The 18,771-nt window shown below is 49.4% G+C and overlaps 1 protein-coding gene across 4 annotated transcripts in view; it reads left to right on the plus strand.

Annotated features, from left to right (window-relative positions):
* Positions 1–1,812: 1,812 nt before the first annotated feature.
* The window catches only part of fam199x (family with sequence similarity 199, X-linked), a 46,208-nt gene continuing 29,249 nt past the window's right edge, over positions 1,813–18,771 (plus strand). For 2 of the 4 annotated variants that reach the window (XM_068047127.1, XM_068047130.1), the window contains exons 1-2: positions 1,813–1,855; positions 17,357–17,543. In XM_068047127.1, coding sequence (XP_067903228.1) covers positions 17,377–17,543 — 167 coding nt within the window. In that variant the 5' untranslated portion in view covers positions 1,813–1,855; positions 17,357–17,376. Of the gene's footprint in view, positions 1,856–2,011; positions 2,035–8,579; positions 9,614–17,356; positions 17,544–18,771 lie in introns of those variants that run through there. The other 2 variants (XM_068047129.1, XM_068047128.1) reach the window with 2 other exon arrangements.

Consider the following 18,771-nt stretch of genomic DNA (forward strand, 5'->3'; position numbering starts at 1 on the left):
AGTTAGACTGTGACAATCTTTTATCCCTTATAAAATCTCTAAAATCAGATTGATTCTGTTGAAAGTGTTTGCAAGTTGTTAATTGTTGAAATTCGCTGGGTTTCGAACAACATTCTGCGAGGACTTCGAACAACATTGGACTGTAAATTTGCAAGGACTCTAATTTTCCTATTTTGAAATGTTCATAGTGTTTAAGAATTTAGTTCTTTTAATTAAAGAGTTAATTTGTTGATTTCAAGGCACCTGGTTTGGTTAGCCTCATTCAGGGGTTAATAGATGGTACAATTTGGTGGGTCTTTCTTTAATTTGGAAAGTTTTTAAATGATATGTTAGCTGATCTGTGGAGGGACGGTATTGAATTATCAGTGCGTTTCTCCCACCACAATCAGAATTGTATATTTTGATTGAGGGCTTTGGACATGAGCGGTCGGTCGTAACAATATGCGCAATCTCCTCTGACACTGGTGTTCTCAAATCCAATGGCATGTCATGTGGGACCTGTAGATGCATAGCAAATGTAATGGCAAGCTCCCGTTGGGGGCTGCTGCTCATGACCGGGGGCCTCTACGTGGATCGGACCTGCCTGTTGATATTGCCTCTGGCGCATACGGATTCTCACGTACAGAGGATCACACAATGTAGGATGAGCCATACTTATTTCCATGTGATGAATAAAGTTGAACCCTTCATGTATTCGAAGGTTCTTAACAGGGCAGGGATTGGTGTTGACGGGTACATCAGCTGCTTTCCTGGATCAACAATGTGGTGTGCCATGGCCTTGCCCATCTTGGCCAACACTCAAGAGTGGCACAACATGACCACATCAAGATCCTACCAGCTGAATCGATTGCCCCCACTATCCATATAACCTTAATGCTCCTGCCCTTTCTGGCACCCTCCCCACACACAGGGTGCCTAGTGTGCCATTGTCCCCTCACAAACACAGAGCATACACTGTTAACAGAGCGATGGTACACGGTCCCTCCCTTCATGCCAGCACAGCTTTCCCTCCAGTAATCCCAGACCCCTTCCCTTTCAGAATGCAGTGTGTGACCCATGTTAGATCCCTGAATAACAGAACTTACCTTTGCAGGCGACAGCTTCTGCCTCTGAGGACCCGCTGGCTTTTCAAATCTTGAATGGGATGGCACGTGACGGCCGCCCGTTCAGCGAAAAATCTGGACGTGTCAGTGGAGAGGCGGCGGGCTGCATAATCAGCAAAGGTAAGTACCGTTTACCGTATGCTAATTGTGGTGCTGCCGCCGTGCGGCGGGGGGCCGCACCGAGGTCCCCGCTCCCGCCGGTAGTTTGCGGCCGGCCTTTCTCGACATCGCGGGTTGAGACGGGCCTCTCCCTGCAGCATTTTACTGGCCCCCCGCACCGCGACCCGTGGGGTCAAGGGGCCAGTAAAATTCAGCCCTTTGTCTAGAATGTCCTGCAATGCTACTAATACAAACCCGACACAATTATCTTTGCATGCATAATTATTTTAAGAAATATTCTTATTTATGTTTGAAATAATTATTTTAAGAAATATTAATTCTGCTTGCATTAAATATTATTTTAAGAAATGTTATGTTTGTATTAACGATTATTTTTATATAAATAATTGTTTGCATTAAAGATTGCTTCAATAAATATTCTTACACTTGTGTTAATGATAAGAAATATTATGTTTGCAATAATTATTTTAATATAATTATGAATTATGTTTATATTAATGACTATTGCTCTGACTGATTCTTCACCAGTTTGCAGTCTGGCCTCTCTGCCGCCCCCTGGCGGGCAGTGTGAGAGAGCGGAAGTGATGAAGGCGGCGGAAGTGAGGTCAGAGAGAGTGGACGGAGCGGAGCGGGTGAGTGAGCAGGAGCAATGGCGCGGGGGGAGGTGGAGACGGGGTTTCTGTCTGCCGGGGCGATCGGGATCGGGATCCTGTGCTCCGGCAGTGCGGGGCACAACGGCTGGAGAGCTGAAGCTCGAGGCCTGGCCTGCGGGTCCCAGCGCTCAGTCTCCCGTGTGGAGTGCGCACTCCGGGTAACTCGGTGCATCTGTAGCAGCCGGGGGACATTTGCTGAGGGACAGCGCCAACCACTCTCCCCCGCCCACCCCAAACATCCCCTCTCCCCCCCCCACCCAAACATCCCCTCTCCCCCCCCACCCCAAACATCCCCTCTCCCCCCCCCCACCCCAAACATCCCCTATCCCCCCCCCCACCCCAAACATCCCCCCCCCCACCCCAAACATCCCCTATCCCCCCCCCCACCCCAAACATCCCCTATCCCCCCCCCACCCCAAAAATCCCCTCTCCCCCCACCACCCCAAACATCCCCTCTCCCCCCCCACCCCAAACATCCCCTCTCCCCCCCCCCCCAACGTCCCCTCTCCCCCCCCCCCCCAACGTCCCCTCTCCCCCCCCCCCCCAACGTCCCCTCTCCCCCCCCCCCAACGTCCCCTCTCCCCCCCCCCCAACGTCCCCTCTCTCCCCCCCCCCAACGTCCCCTCTCCCCCCCCCCCAACGTCCCCTCTCCCCCCCCCCCAACGTCCCCTCTCCCCCCCCCCCAACGTCCCCTCTCCCCCCCCCCCCCAACGTCCCCTCTCCCCCCCCCCCAACGTCCCCTCTCCCCCCCCCCCAACGTCCCCTCTCCCCCCCCCCCAACGTCCCCTCTCCCCCCCCCCCAACGTCCCCTCTCCCCCCCCCCCAACGTCCCCTCTCCCCCCCCCCCAACGTCCCCTCTCCCCCCCCCAACGTCCCCTCTCCCCCCCCCCAACGTCCCCTCTCCCCCCCCCCAACGTCCCCTCTCCCCCCCCCAACGTCCCCTCTCCCCCCCCCCCAACGTCCCCTCTCCCCCCCCCAACGTCCCCTCTCCCCCCCCCCAACGTCCCCTCTCCCCCCCCCCAACGTCCCCTCTCCCCCCCCCAACGTCCCCTCTCCCCCCCCCAACGTCCCCTCTCCCCCCCCCAACGTCCCCTCTCCCCCCCCCAACGTCCCCTCTCCCCCCCCCAACGTCCCCTCTCCCCCCCCCAACGTCCCCTCTCCCCCCCCCAACGTCCCCTCTCCCCCCCCCAACGTCCCCTCTCCCCCCCCCAACGTCCCCTCTCCCCCCCCCAACGTCCCCTCTCCCCCCCCCCAACGTCCCCTCTCCCCCCCCCCCAACGTCCCCTCTCCCCCCCCCCCAACGTCCCCTCTCCCCCCCCCCCAACGTCCCCTCTCCCCCCCCCCAACGTCCCCTCTCCCCCCCCCCAACGTCCCCTCTCCCCCCCCCAACGTCCCCTCTCCCCCCCCCCAACGTCCCCTCTCCCCCCCCCCAACGTCCCCTCTCCCCCCCCCCAACGTCCCCTCTCCCCCCCCCCAACGTCCCCTCTCCCCCCCCCCAACGTCCCCTCTCCCCCCCCCCCAACGTCCCCTCTCCCCCCCCCCAACGTCCCCTCTCCCCCCCCCCAACGTCCCCTCTCCCCCCCCCCAACGTCCCCTCTCCCCCCCCCCAACGTCCCCTCTCCCCCCCCCCAACGTCCCCTCTCCCCCCCCCCAACGTCCCCTCTTCCCCCCCCCCAACGTCCCCTCTTCCCCCCCCCCAACGTCCCCTCTTCCCCCCCCCCAACGTCCCCTCTTCCCCCCCCCCCAACGTCCCCTCTTCCCCCCCCCCAACGTCCCCTCTTCCCCCCCCCCAACGTCCCCTCTTCCCCCCCCCCAACGTCCCCTCTTCCCCCCCCCCAACGTCCCCTCTTCCCCCCCCCCCAACGTCCCCTCTTCCCCCCCCCCCAACGTCCCCTCTTCCCCCCCCCCAACGTCCCCTCTTCCCCCCCCCCAACGTCCCCTCTTCCCCCCCCCCAACGTCCCCTCTTCCCCCCCCCCTAACGTCCCCTCTTCCCCCCCCCTCAACGTCCCCTCTTCCCCATCCCCCCCCCAAACATCTCCTCCTCCCCCCCCCAAACATCTCCTCCTCCCCCCCCAAACATCTCCTCCTCCCCCCCCAAACATCTCCTCCTCCTCCCCCAAACATCTCCTCCTCCCCCCCCAAACATCTCCTCCTCCCCCCCCAAACATCTCCTCCTCCCCCCCCAAACATCTCCTCCTCCCCCCCCAAACATCTCCTCCTCCCCCCCCAAACATCTCCTCCTCCCCCCCCAAACATCTCCTCCTCCCCCCCCAAACATCTCCTCCTCCCCCCCCAAACATCTCCTCCTCCCCCCCCAAACATCTCCTCCTCCCCCCCCAAACATCTCCTCCTCCCCCCCCAAACATCTCCTCCTCCCCCCCCAAACATCTCCTCCTCCCCCCCCAAACATCTCCTCCTCCCCCCCCAAACATCTCCTCCTCCCCCACCAAACATCTCCTCCTCCCCCCCCAAACATCTCCTCCTCCCCCCCCAAACATCTCCTCCTCCCCCCCCAAACATCTCCTCCTCCCCCCCCAAACATCTCCTCCTCCCCCCCTAACATCTCCTCCTCCCCCCCCTAACATCTCCTCCTCCCCCCCCAAACATCTCCTCCTCCCCCCCCAAACATCTCCTCCTCCCCCCCCAAACATCTCCTCCTCCCCCCCCAAACATCTCCTCCTCCCCCCCCAAACATCTCCTCCTCCCCCCCCAAACATCTCCTCCTCCCCCCCCAAACATCTCCTCCTCCCCCCCCAAACATCTCCTCCTCCCCCCCCAAACATCATCTCCTCCCCCCCCAAACATCATCTCCTCCCCCCCCAAACATCATCTCCTCCCCCCCCAAACATCATCTCCTCCCCCCCCAAACATCATCTCCTCCCCCCCCAAACATCATCTCCTCCCCCCCCAAACATCATCTCCTCCCCCCCCAAACATCATCTCCTCCCCCCCCAAACATCATCTCCTCCCCCCCCAAACATCATCTCCTCCCCCCCCAAACATCATCTCCTCCCCCCCCAAACATCATCTCCTCCCCCCCCAAACATCATCTCCTCCCCCCCCAAACATCATCTCCTCCCCCCCCAAACATCATCTCCTCCCCCCCCAAACATCATCTCCTCCCCCCCCAAACATCATCTCCTCCCCCCCCAAACATCATCTCCTCCCCCCCCAAACATCATCTCCTCCCCCCCCAAACATCATCTCCTCCCCCCCCAAACATCATCTCCTCCCCCCCCAAACATCATCTCCTCCCCCCCCAAACATCATCTCCTCCCCCCCCAAACATCATCTCCTCCCCCCCCAAACATCATCTCCTCCCCCCCCAAACATCATCTCCTCCCCCCCCAAACATCATCTCCTCCCCCCCCAAACATCATCTCCTCCCCCCCCAAACATCATCTCCTCCCCCCCCAAACATCATCTCCTCCCCCCCCAAACATCATCTCCTCCCCCCCCAAACATCATCTCCTCCCCCCCCCAAACATCATCTCCTCCCCCCCCCAAACATCTCCTCCTCCCCCCCCAAACATCATCTCCTCCCCCCCCAAACATCATCTCCTCCCCCCCCAAACATCATCTCCTCCCCCCCCAAACATCATCTCCTCCCCCCCCAAACATCATCTCCTCCCCCCCCAAACATCATCTCCTCCCCCCCCAAACATCATCTCCTCCCCCCCCAAACATCATCTCCTCCCCCCCCAACATCATCTCCTCCCCCCCCAACATCATCTCCTCCCCCCCCAACATCATCTCCTCCCCCCCCAACATCATCTCCTCCCCCCCCAACATCATCTCCTCCCCCCCCAACATCATCTCCTCCCCCCCCAAACATCATCTCCTCCCCCCCCAAACATCATCTCCTCCCCCCCCAAACATCATCTCCTCCCCCCCCAAACATCATCTCCTCCCCCCCCAAACATCATCTCCTCCCCCCCCAAACATCATCTCCTCCCCCCCCAAACATCATCTCCTCCCCCCCCAAACATCATCTCCTCCCCCCCCAAACATCATCTCCTCCCCCCCCAAACATCATCTCCTCCCCCCCAAACATCATCTCCTCCCCCCCCAAACATCATCTCCTCCTCCCCCCCAAACATCATCTCCCCCCCCCCCAAACATCTCCTCCTCCCCCCCCCCCAACATCTCCTCCTTCCTCCCCCCCCCAAACATCTCCTCCTCCCCCCCCCAAACATCTCCTCCTCCCCCCCCAAACATCTCCTCCTCCCCCCCCAAACATCTCCTCCTCCCCCCCCCCCAAACATCTCCTCCTCCCCCCCCCCCAAACATCTCCTCCTCCCCCCCCCCAAACATCTCCTCCTCCCCCCCCCCAAACATCTCCTCCTCCCCCCCCCCCCAAACATCTCCTCCTCCCCAAAATCTCCTCCCCCCCAAAAATCCCCACCCTCAGACGTCTCTCCCCCCCCCCCCCCCCAGTCGTCCTCCACTCAAACAACCCCCCATCCCACCGACCCAAACATCTCTTCCCACCCCCCCATCCCCTACTGACCCAATCCTCCTCAATCTCCACTCCCCAATAACCCTAATCGCACAATCTTCCCCCCCCCCCCCAATTACCTCCACATGCCTCCACTTTTCTTCACCCCTCTCCCCCCCCCCCCCCCCCCGCCCCAAACTACAGTTTTCCAGCCACAGTTGTGTGAATCTATTGACTTGTGTATACTGCTGTGTGGGGCATCTGCTGGCAGCCCTAGCTCACTGAGGCAGAAGGTTGTGAAGCCCCACTCTGGGGCGACAGGGGAAGGGCGAGGGCATGGGACCGATGTGATAGCTCACTGCTGCAATGGTCTCAGTGGCCTCCTGCGCTGTATGATTTTCTTACCATCACTTTGACTTGAGCGCAAAATCTTTGCTGACACTCCAGTGTGGTACTGAGGGAGTGCATGCCCATCGAGCATGCCCTGCCATTCATGTGAGCATGGCTGATCATCCACTTCAATACCTTTTTCCCACACTATCCCCATATCCCCTTATGTCATTTGTATTCAGAAATCTATCAATCTCTACTTTAAACATACTCAATAACTGAGCTTCCACAGCCCTCCAGAGTAGAGAATTCCAAAGATTCACAACCCTTTGAGTAAAGAAATTTCTCTTCATCTCTGTCCTAAGTGGCTTCCCCCTTATTTTGAAATTGTGTCCCCTGGTTCTAGACTCCCCAGCCAGGGGAAACATCTGCATTTACCTTGTCTATCCCTTTAAGTATTTTGTAGGTTTCAATGAGATCACCTCTCATTCTTCGAAACTCTAGAGAATACAGGCCCAGTTTCCCCAATCTCTCTTGATAGGACAGTTCTGCTATCTGGGGAACGAGTCTGGTGAACCTTTATTGCATTCCCTTTATGGCAATAATATCCTTCCCAAGGTAAGGGGACCAAAACTGCACATGCTACTCCAAATGCAGAGTATCCAAGGCTCTATACAATTGAAGCAAGACTGGACAACTCTTGTACTCATATCCTCTTGTGATAAAGGCTAACATACCATTAGCCTTCCTAATTGCTTGCCACACCTGCATGTTAGCATTCAGTGACTTATTGACAAGGACACCCAGGTCGGTGCCTTTGTATATCTACACTTTCTAATCTCATACCATTTAAGAAATACTCTGCACATTTGTTCCTCCTATCAAAGTGGATAACCTCACATTTTTCCACATTATATTCCATCTGCCACTTTCTTGCCCGCTCAGTCTTTCCAAATCCTCGTGAAGCCGCTTATTATTTTCCTCACAACACACATTCCCACCTAGTTTTGTCATCTGCAAACTTGGAAATACTACATTTGGTCCCCACATCCAAATCATTGATATATATTGTGAACAGCTGGGGTCCAAGCACTAATTCGTGCAGTACCCCACTAGTCACAGCCTGCCAACGCAAGAATGACCCATTTATGCCTACTCTGTCACAGGTCCCATCTTTCAGATGAGAGGTTAAACCAAGGCTCGTGTGTGCTCTCAGGTGGATGTAAAGATCTCATGATGCTATTTTAAGAGCAGGAGAGTTTTCTCCACTGCCTTGACCCTAATTTAGCCCTCAAGCAACAACAAAAAAATTATCTAATTTATTTTAGTATTTTGTGGGAACTTGCTGTCTCCAAAATTCGCTACTGCGTTTCTGACATTACAACAGTGGCTTTGTCTGCAAGTTTCCTGCATTTACACTTACAGTATGACCAGATTTCAACTGTGGCAGAAAAATCAATTTTCTGGCTGCAGTTTTTGTTTAATTAATCCTCACTGAAACCTACTCTGTTTTCTTTCGATTTTAATAGCATAAATGTAAGTCACATTAAAAATTGTAAAGCTTCTCCAATGGCAGATTCCTAAACTTGATGTGCATGGTGAAATGAATTGGAATTTATTTTTCTTCCACAAGTATGGAATTTTATGGTGTGAGTTTGGTGCTTTCCCTGATTGTTTACGTTAATTTACTCCATTTTATGATCGGGCTTACTTTAATGATAGTGACAGAAGATTTGAGGGTAACTTGACATTGGCAGAATGGCTTCGGAAATGTGTGCATTTTGGGTCCAATTTGGGTTGCACCAATGGAGGAAACTCCACGATGTTAAATTTACCTTTAATAAATTTTGTGTGTTGTTTCTTATGGTGATGCAGAATAGGCTGAAGTGTAGCATGTAGTAAATGTGCTTACAAGCAATGTGTACTCTTTGCTGCATTAACACCCCACACAGAAGAGTGTCTGCAGAGATTCATTGACAGGCTTGCAGCTGCCTGCAACGAATTTGGCCTAGCCATCAGCCTCAAGAAAACGAACATCATGGAACAGGACGTCAGAAATGCTCCATTCCTCAATATCGGTGACCACGCTCTGGAAGTGGTTCAAGAGTTCACCTACCTAGGCTCAACCAGCACCAGTAACCTGTCTCTCGATGCAGAAATTAACAAGCGCATGGAAAAGGCGTCTGCTGCTATGTCTAGACTGTCCAAGAGGGTGTGGGAAAATGGCACACTGACACAGAACACAAAAGTCAAGCCTGTGTCCTCAGTACCTTGCTCTACAGCAGCGAGGCCTGGACAACGTATGTCTGCCAAGAGCGGTGTCTCAACGCGTTCCTTCTTCGCTGTCTCCGGAGAATCCTTGACATCAAGTGGTAGAATCTTATCTCCAACGCAGAAGTCCTCGAGGCAGCCAACATCCGCAGTATGTATGCCCTACTGAGCCAGCGGCGCTTGAGATGGCTTGGCCATGTGAGCCGCATGGAAGATGGCAGGATCCCCAAGGACATATTGTACAGCGAACTCGTCACTGGTATCAGACCCACTGGCCGTCCATGTCTCCGCTTTAAAGACGTTTGCAAACGAGACATGAAGTCCTGCAACATTGACCACAAGTCGTGGGAGCCAGTTGCCAGTGATCGCCAGAGCTGGCGGACAGCCATAAAGGCGAGTTGAAGAGACTCAGCAATTGGCAGGAAAAGAGACTGAAGTGTAAGGAGAGAGCCAACTGTGCAACAGCCCCGACAAACAACTTCACCTGCAGCGCCTGTGGAAGAGTCTGTCACTCTAGAATTGGCCTTTCTAGCCATTCCAGGCGCTGCTCCACAAACCACTGACCACCTCTAGGTGCTTACCCATTGTCTCTCGAGACAAGGAGGCCGAAAAGGAAAGGAGTGTTTTAAGAGATGTGGATTGGGGTGGGGACATCTGTCGATCGGGTTGCTCTTTGGCTTTTTACTTAGTGCTGCAGGTAAGAATGGGTGTCTTGTGTTTTTTCCTCTTGCAGTTTGATATAGGTTGTAGGTAAGAGAAAAGAGACTCTTGAGTCACTTTTGTGCGATTCACTAGTCTAGAAGGAGTTCACTGAGAAATTCTTTCAGAAATGTTCTGATTTTATAGTGATCACCTTTTTTAGGAAATATCATTGATATTGGTTTCCACCCTTATCTGGATACAAGGAATTGTCTGAAGGAAGGAAAGACTTCTTACTCTAGGCTTGACTATTCCAATGCTCTCCTGGCTGGACTCCCATCTGCTATCCTCCATAAACATAAACTCATCCAAAACTCTGCTGCTAGTATCCTAACTCCCACCAAGTCCCGTTCACCCATCATCCCTGTGCTCGGTGACCTACATTGCTCCTGGTTCGCCACCACCTTGATTTTAAAATTCTCATCCTTGTTTTCAAATCCCTCCATGTTTTTGCCCATCACTATCTCTGTAGCCTCCTTCAACTCTCACATCTTTGCGCTGTCTAATTCTGGCCTCTTGCACATCCCTAATTTTCATTGCTTTACTGTTGGCAGCCGTGCCTTCAGCTACATAGACCCATAGCTCTGGAATTCCGTCCCTAAACCTTCCCTCCTCTCCTCCTTTTAAGATGCTGCTTAAAACCTACCTCTTTGACTAAGCTTTTGGTCACCTGCCTAATATCTCATGTGGCTTGGTGTTGGTTAGACTCCTGTGAAGCACCTTGGGGCGTTTCATGATAAACGCACCATATAAATGCACATTGTTGTGAGCTCTTATTAAGGATTTATGTGTTTGGGGGTGGCTGGAAGTTCAGAAACTGGGTCCAATCTACATTAATACCATGGATTTGGAAACTGCTCAAATTGGTCCCTGAGGTGAGACAGCAAAACTGGAAGAAGCAATTATAACTAAAGGCGTTGATATCTACAAATGAATGTTTCAGTGGCAAGTGAAATTCATGACATGTGCAAAAGACTGCACATTGAATCAGAAATTGGGTGCCATAAGTGTACAATGGGTAGTGAGAATGTAGCTAAAGAAGTGGAAAGGGGTCTGAAGGTAACCAGGTTTGGTACTTCATAAGTCAAATCATTATAGGACAGCAATAAGAATATAAGAACATAAGAAATAGGAGCAGGCGTAGGCCATTTGGCTCCTCAAGCCTGCCCCACCATTCAATAAGATCATGGCTGATCTTCCCCAGACCTCAACTCTTCTTTCATGCCAGCTCCTCATAGCCCTCACTCCCTGATATTTCAAAAATCTATCTACCTCCTCTTTAAATACTTTCAGTGATCTAGCCTCCACAACTCTCTGGGGTAGTGAATTCCAGACATTCACTACCCTCTGAGAGAAGAACTTCCTTCGCATCTCAGTTTTAAATGTGTGACCCCTTATTCTTTAACTATGTCCCCTAATTCAAGACTTCCCCACTAGTGGAAACGTCTTCTCAACATCTACCTTGTCAAGCCCCCTCAGAATCTTTTACGTTTCAAAACTCTAATGAATAAAGGCTTAACCTGTTTAGCCATTCTTGATAAGTCAACCCCTTCATCCCAGGAATCAGCCTAGTGAATCTCTTTTGAACTGCCTCCAATGCCAGTATATCCTTTCTTAAATACAGGGACCAAATCTGTACTCAGTATTCCAGGTGCGGCCTCACCAAAACCCTGTACAGTTGTAATAAGACTTCCCTATTTTTAAACTCCAACCCCCTAGCAATAAAGGCCAAAATTCCATTTGTCTTAATTACTTGCTGCACCTGCATGTTAACATGCTGCTTAGTATTTCTGGATCAGTAGATTATATGTCACAAGATGTTGTGCTCAAACTACCTTTTTTAAAAACCCACCTGGTGTACTGTGTTCAGTTTTAATCACCAAATCAGGAAGGCTGTTTACAGGAGAGACCATGGCTCAGTGGGTACTACTCTTGCCCGAGTCAGAAGATTGTTGGTTTAAACCCCACTCCAGAGACTTGAGCATGTAATCTCGGCTGGCTCTTCAGTGCTGCACTATCAGTGCCATTGTTCAGATGAGACGTTAAAACCAAGGCTGTGTTTTCCCTCCCAAGCAGGTGTGAAACATTCATAGCACTCTTTTGAAGAAGAGAAAGAGGTGTTCTGCCTCTTTTCCTGGCCAATATTTAGCCCTCAATACCACCTAAAAGAGAAGATCAGGTAATTTATTTCATTGCTGTTTGTGGCATCTTGCTGTGTGGAGATTGTCTGTCATGTTACCTACATTTACAACAGTGAGTACACTTCAAAAGCACTTCATTGGTTGTAAAGTGCTCGGTGACATCCTGAGGTCATGAAAGGTGCTATAGAAATGCAAGTCTTTCTCTTATGTGCTTGATTCATTTCATTGTCAATTGAGTGTAGAGAGAGAAGGAACAAATTGTCAGAAACTTGCATGAGTTTAAATGGTACAAATTATGTAAGTTTGAAGCACAACCTCAAACAGAGTCAAGGCACCAGGACAAGGCGGTCATAGGTTAAATGCAGCTGGTAGGTCAGTTTAGGACACATGGTAGGAAGAATTTCTTCATACAAAATGAACAACAATTGGACAGATTTTCCAGGCAGGGCAGTGTAAATGAAATCCTTAGATTCGGTCATTATCAATGTTTCCTCTAAGCCTCATGGGCGCACAGCAACCCTAAAGTCCCTGCGCAGACCGCGCACAAGTCGGCCCCTTTAAGTTACTGTGCATGTGCAGTTGTGCAAAAACAAATTTTAAGGGGATCGCCTGTGCACTCCAAAACAAAATTAGAGGGTACATTGGTCAAGATGCAATTAATGGAATTGTATGGGCAGGAGAAATGTATATTTACTTTCAACAGGATAAGATGGGCTGAATGGCCTCCCACATCTGGATGTAGCTTGTGATCAGCAGCAGCCCTGTCCTCTTAAGTTCGCATGTTGTATCACATCCAGAGCTTGACACACCTGGCTGGCCAGTGTCATCTTGTACATTTCATCAACTCAAACAGATTCTCCTCTTTGCCCATTGTCACCAGACACTGCTCTGAACCCGTATCACTTTAAATTGCTTCTGCCAACCAACATGTGGTCCGATATCATTGATTTCCAATCTTCTCTCTGCTGCCCCTCTGCACCCTCACCCAATTTTTCAGGTTAGCTTCCATAATTCCTTTTGTCACAAAAAAAACACTATTGATACCAATTGTCTCTATCCTAACACCAACATCCCATTTTGCCTGTGTTCTTGAATGTATTGACACTACCCGGCTTTGTGCCGATTCTCCCATCACTTCCTCTTCATAAAAATATGATAGGAGTAGGCTTTAAGTCCCTTTTTCAACCTGCTCCGCCATTCTACAAGATCATGGCTGATCATAGAGTTACACAGCACAGAAACAGGCCCTTCGGCCCATCGTGTCTCTGCCGGCCATCAAGCACCTATCTATTCTAATCCGATTTTCCAGCACTTGGCCTGTAGCCTCATATGCTATGGCGTTTCAAGTGCTCATCTGGATACTTCTTAAATGTTGAGGGTTCCTGCCTCTACCATCCCTTCAGGCATTGTGTTCCAGATTCCAACCAACCTCTGGGTGAAAAAGTTTTTCCTCAAATCTCCTCTAAACTTCCTGCTCCTTACCTTAAATCTATGCCTCCCTGGTTATTGACACCTCCGCTAAGGAAAAGTGTACCCAATCTATGCCCCTCATAATTTTTTATACCTCAAACAGGTCACCCCTCAGCCTTCTCTGCTCTAAGGAAAATAACCTGAACCTATCCAGTCTCTCTTCATAGCTGAAATGCTCCAGCCCAGGCAACATCCTGGTGAATCTCCTCTGCACCCTCTCCAGTGCAATCACGTCCTTCCTATAGTGAGGCGACCAAAACTGTACACAGTACTCCGGCTGTGACCTAACTAGCGTTTTATACAGCTCCGTCATAACCTCCCTGCTCTTCTATTCTTTGCCTTGGCTAATAAAGGCAAGTATCCCATATGCCTTCCTAACCACCTTATCTACCTGTGCTGCTTCCTGCAGTGATCTATGGACAAGTACACCAAGGTCCCTCTGCTCCTCTGTACTTGCTAGTGTCCTACCACACATATATTCCCTTGCCTTGTTAGTCCTCCCAAAATGCATCACCTCACACTTCTCAGGATTAAATTCCATTTGCCACTGCTCTGCCCATCTTACCAGCCCATCTATACCGTCCTATAATCTAAGGTTTTCCTCCTCACTACTTACAACACCATCAATTTCCGTTCATCTGCGAACTTACTGATCATACCTCCTATCTTCACATCTAAATCATTAATGTACACTACAAACAGCAAGGGTCCCAGCACCGGTCCCTGCAGTACACCACTGGTCACAGACTTCCAATTGCAAAAACAACCTTCGACCATCACCCTCTGCCTCCTGCCACTAAGCCAATTTTGGATCCAATTTGCCAAATTACCCTGCATCCTATGGGCTCTTACCACCTTAACCAATCTCCCATGCGGGACCTTATCAAAAGCCTCACTGAAGTCCATGTAGACTACATCAACCGCTTTACCCTCATCTACACATCTAGTCACCTCAAAAAATTCAATCAAGTCTGTTGGACGCCTCCCCCTGACAGAGCCATGCTCTCTATCCTTGAGTAATCCCTGCCTCTCCAAGTGGAGATTAATCCTGTCCCTCCAAATTTTTTCCAATAGTTTCCCTACCACTGATGTTAGACTCACCGGCCTGTAATTACTCGGTTTATTCTTGCTACCCTTCTTGAATAATGGTACCATATTCGCTGTCCTCCAGTCCTCTGATACCTCTCCTGTGGCCATAGCTGATTTGAAAATTTGTGTCAGAGCCCCTGCTATCTCCTCCCTTGCCTCACATAACAGCCTGGGATACATCTCATCTGGGCCTGGGGATTTATCCACTTTTAAGCCCGCTAAAATAGCTAATACCTCCTCCCTTCCAATGCTAATTTGTTTGAGTATATCTCAATCCCCCTCTCTGATCTCTGCACCTACATTGTCCTTCTCCATTGTGAACACAGATGAAAAGTAATAATTTAAAACCTCACATACGTCCTCCAGCTCCACACACACATCTACATCAAGTTCACTTTCCTGCCCTATCCCCAAATTTCTTGATTCCCTGAGTGTCCAAAAATCTATTAGTCTGTTATAACTCACTGCATTTTCAAAAGTTTCCTCGTGTCGCCTCTGGTTCCTTTTTGCCTTATATCTGTGTCCTCTTGGTTACCCGCCTTTTTGCCACTGGTTTTTGTTGAGAAAGGTACCTGTCATACAATCATACCTTCCCTCACACTTAGGAATTATTTCATGCCCGCGACCTATCTGAAATTCCGAAGCGTAGTGTGTTCTTAATCAGGCCTTGTCTGACATTCCCTACTCCCAAGGATAGTCATTAATCTCCTTTATATACAAATGTGGGCTGTCATTTCTCTGACATCGTAATCTAAAAGATAATTGTGGTTGCTGCACATAAATCAAAGTCTCAATTTTACCAATAAATATGATGCAATATCTTTACAAGTGGAAGCAGCCTGTGGAGAGTGTGCAAGTGGGCTCAACATTGGAATCTGACTATAAAAACATAATAGAGTCCACAAAGTACAAATTCCTGACCTCTTCTGTTGTGTCAGGTTAAAACTCAAGCTAACCCTTGTTTCTGTCAGCACAGATTTCTGCTTGTGCTGGGACACAATGCATTAATGCTGTGGGTTGCATCTAATTTCACTAAAGATTTTCCCACTCATGTAAATACCACTTCTTGATCATTACCATGTTATTTTTTGGAGGCTGTGCAGAGATCTTCATGGCATTTCAGTTAAACATCACCTTTTTGGCAGAGGTACTTCAACTAGAAGTGGCCAGATGTGCAATGCAACAACTAACAGTGCAATAGAAGCTGCAGTGTGTTACAAGTGTTGCCAAGATTTGAAACAAATGCAACTTTGAAGAAAGAATCTCATTCAGTGGAGGGTGAGAAAAATTACTGCATTATAGCCACCAATTTAGACATGGACTTTCTGTTAAATAGATTGATATGGGAGAACGTGCAAAACAGCCTCACTTAGTTTGATGGCGACTTCAGGCTTTTTGAATTGTCCGCATTGGCTCTCGGTGACTCACTGTGTCATGGCGAAGCTGCCATCTGGCCAAACACTGTCCCATAGAGCGCAGGGCAGGGAAAATTGTCAGATGAGATGTCCAAGGTCACCTTTTAGTGGGCTTTGCAACTTAAGGACTGACTTGGGAGCTGTGTGGGAGCACCCAACCCTGAAAAATGCACTTATTGCCTTTTCTAAGCCTAAGGCTTCTTTGCATATAGGATTGTCCTACAAATAGAACTGAATTTCCGAGCAAGTTATTCCGAGTCTAGGCAAAATGCTTTTTAATTCCAGAGTAGAAATGTTGGTTACTGAATGATTTTGGCAAAGGTCAAGGACTAGGAACCGGATGCCTGCTCACTTGTCCTTTCAGCCTTGATATGTTTGGCATGTCCAGAAAGTGTAAAGAACTTGTAAACAAATAACTTTGTTTTCTTTAAAACCATGTCCAGTGTAATGTTTAAGTTAACAATACGGCTTATAACCTGTCCAGTCCACATACTTTGAAAAGCGTTTCAGTTAAAGGGAAAGTATGAGAGGGGAAAATGTTTCCCAGTGTTTGTGTCGTTTTAAACAATTGTAAAAAATATACATTTTTATTTTGAAAAAGTAAGTTCCCTCCCTGCCAGATCTGCCATTTTGGATCTCCTGCACTCAGGTATTGGCAATGTGAAGTGAAGCTGCTTGACCCTGTAATGTCTCCACTTGCGTTTAGTGGGCTTTGCAACTTATGGACTGACTTTGGAGCTGTGTGGGAGCATCCAACCCTGAAAAATGCACTTATTGCCTTTTCTAAGCCTAAGGCTACTTTGCATATCGGATTGTCCTACAAATAGAACTGAATTTCTGAGCAAGTTATTCAGAGTCGAGGCAAAATGCTTTTTAATTCCAGAGTAGAAACGAAAAGTTGGAAGACTAGAGTGATGTGGTTAACTGCTAAGAATATATGATCCAATATGTCCTTTCTAAAAATTAAAGTGAAAGATTTGCATTTATATAGCACTTTTCGTGGCCTCGGATGTCCCAAAACGCTTTACAGCCAATTAAGTACTTTTGAAGTGCGGTCACTGTTGTAATGTAGGATTGTGACAACAAATTTTTGCCCAGCAAAATTTTTCCCACAAACAGCTATGTGATAATGACCAGGTATTTTTAGTGATGTTGGTTGAGGGGTGAGCATTAGTCGGGACACCGGGGAGAATTCACCTGCTCTTTAAAATAGTGCCGTGGGATCTTTATGTCCACCTGAGAGAGCAGATGGAGCCTCGGTTTAATGTTCATCTGAAAGCCGGTACCTCCAACAGTGCAGCACTCCGGCAATACTGTACTGTTGTGTCAGCCTGGATTATGTGCTCAAGTCTCTGAATCCACAATCAAGAAAAGTGCTAGTTCAATTCTTTGGTCCTACGAGCTTGGCCATGTTCCCAACGCTATGACATTACAGGTCAGAAGGCTCCTGTGAAATCAGTGCGTATCATAACGGGAAGGGAATGAGCAGGACTGTTAATGTGGATTGTCAGTCTTTTGTTGTAAAGTGGCAAATGTTATTGGAGTTAATGTCAACACCTCAAGACTGAACATTAACAGTTCCTGCATCAACATAATGTATTAAATTATCCTTTTTTTCATTGGCAGGTTTTATACCCATATAGAAAATGTCAGATGATTTGTATGGCAAGTTCCTGGCACCAGATGAACCATTCCCCTTGTTACCACAAAGGGGGCACACAAGTGATGTCGCCAGTCTCGACTTCAGTGATTTTGGCTGCCAGCTTTCGTCATGCCACAGAACTGACCCATTGCACAGACTCCATACCAACAGGTGGGTAATAGCAAGCAAACCGTGGGGTGTTACCTAGTCCCATAATAGAACAAAGAACAGCACAGGAACAGGCCATTCGGCCCGCCAAGCCTGCGCCGATCTTGATGCCTGTCTAAAATCTTCACTTCCGGGGACCGTATCCCTCTATTTCCATCCTATTCGTGTATTTGTTAAGATGCCTCTTAAACGGTGCTTTCGTACCTGCTTCCACCACCTCCCCCGGCATCAAGTTCCAGGCACTCACCACCCTCTGTAAAGAACTTGCCTCGCACATCCCCTCTAAACTTTGCCCCTCGCACCTTAAACCTATGTCCCCTAGGAACTGACTCTTCCACCCTGGGAAAAAGCTTCTGACTATCCACTCTGTCCATGCCACTCATAGTGGTTTAATTGCTCCACTGATTGTATATGATATGTATTCCAGCCATGATTTGATGCTCATTTAAACTGTTACTTCACTTGTGCAATGTTTTTTCTTCCATGAAAGGAGCAGCTGATCTCTCTTTAAAATCCACAGGGAGAGCTAACTTGTCTGAACTTTAAATTCAACTAAAAATGTTTCTCTAAGGCAGAGTTACCTTAAAGAAAATGTGTTGAGTAGATTTCTCTGGTTGCCTTTTCACAGGTTTGTTTTCTCACTGCTGGAGGAATGGCTGGTTCTTGAATACGTATTCACTGTCAAATGTTTTAATTTGGAAAAGTTTTTCCTTGCTTTTTCTCACCCTCTGACTTAAGTTGCTTTGAAATTTATCTACCTGTGCTGATTGCAAAGGTTTTCACCAGCAATTGGAAAGATGGATTGACACCAGCACTTTCTCTTGCCCCTTCCGTGTCTGTGCCTGTGTGGGTAAGAAAGGGTTGAAAAATGTTTGTGCAACTTAAAACATAACTTTTTACAAGTCTTGAAGTTTTGCAATGTACAAAGCTCACAATCAGAAAGCAAGGAAATTGCAGTGAAGCTCATGGTTGGCAGTCTTTTATCTATGGAAGATGATGGACATGCAGCAAAAAATCTATTTAAGTGGGGTGTCTTCTCATGGTGCACCTTTGCTGATAGCTGTGAGGGCCAATCCTTGAGAGACGAGGTTCTGCCGCAAGTGCTACATATGAAACTGCCAAGTAACGCTGTGAGTTGCTGTTTTTGACGTTGGTGCCTGTTGCCAAGCTGCTGTAGCCACTGCTTGTCGAGGTAGTGTACACCAGTCCACAGGATGTGTCACCATTTCCC

This window comes from Heterodontus francisci, chromosome 15, assembly GCF_036365525.1.
Source record: "Heterodontus francisci isolate sHetFra1 chromosome 15, sHetFra1.hap1, whole genome shotgun sequence".
NCBI classification, from domain to species: domain Eukaryota; kingdom Metazoa; phylum Chordata; class Chondrichthyes; order Heterodontiformes; family Heterodontidae; genus Heterodontus; species Heterodontus francisci.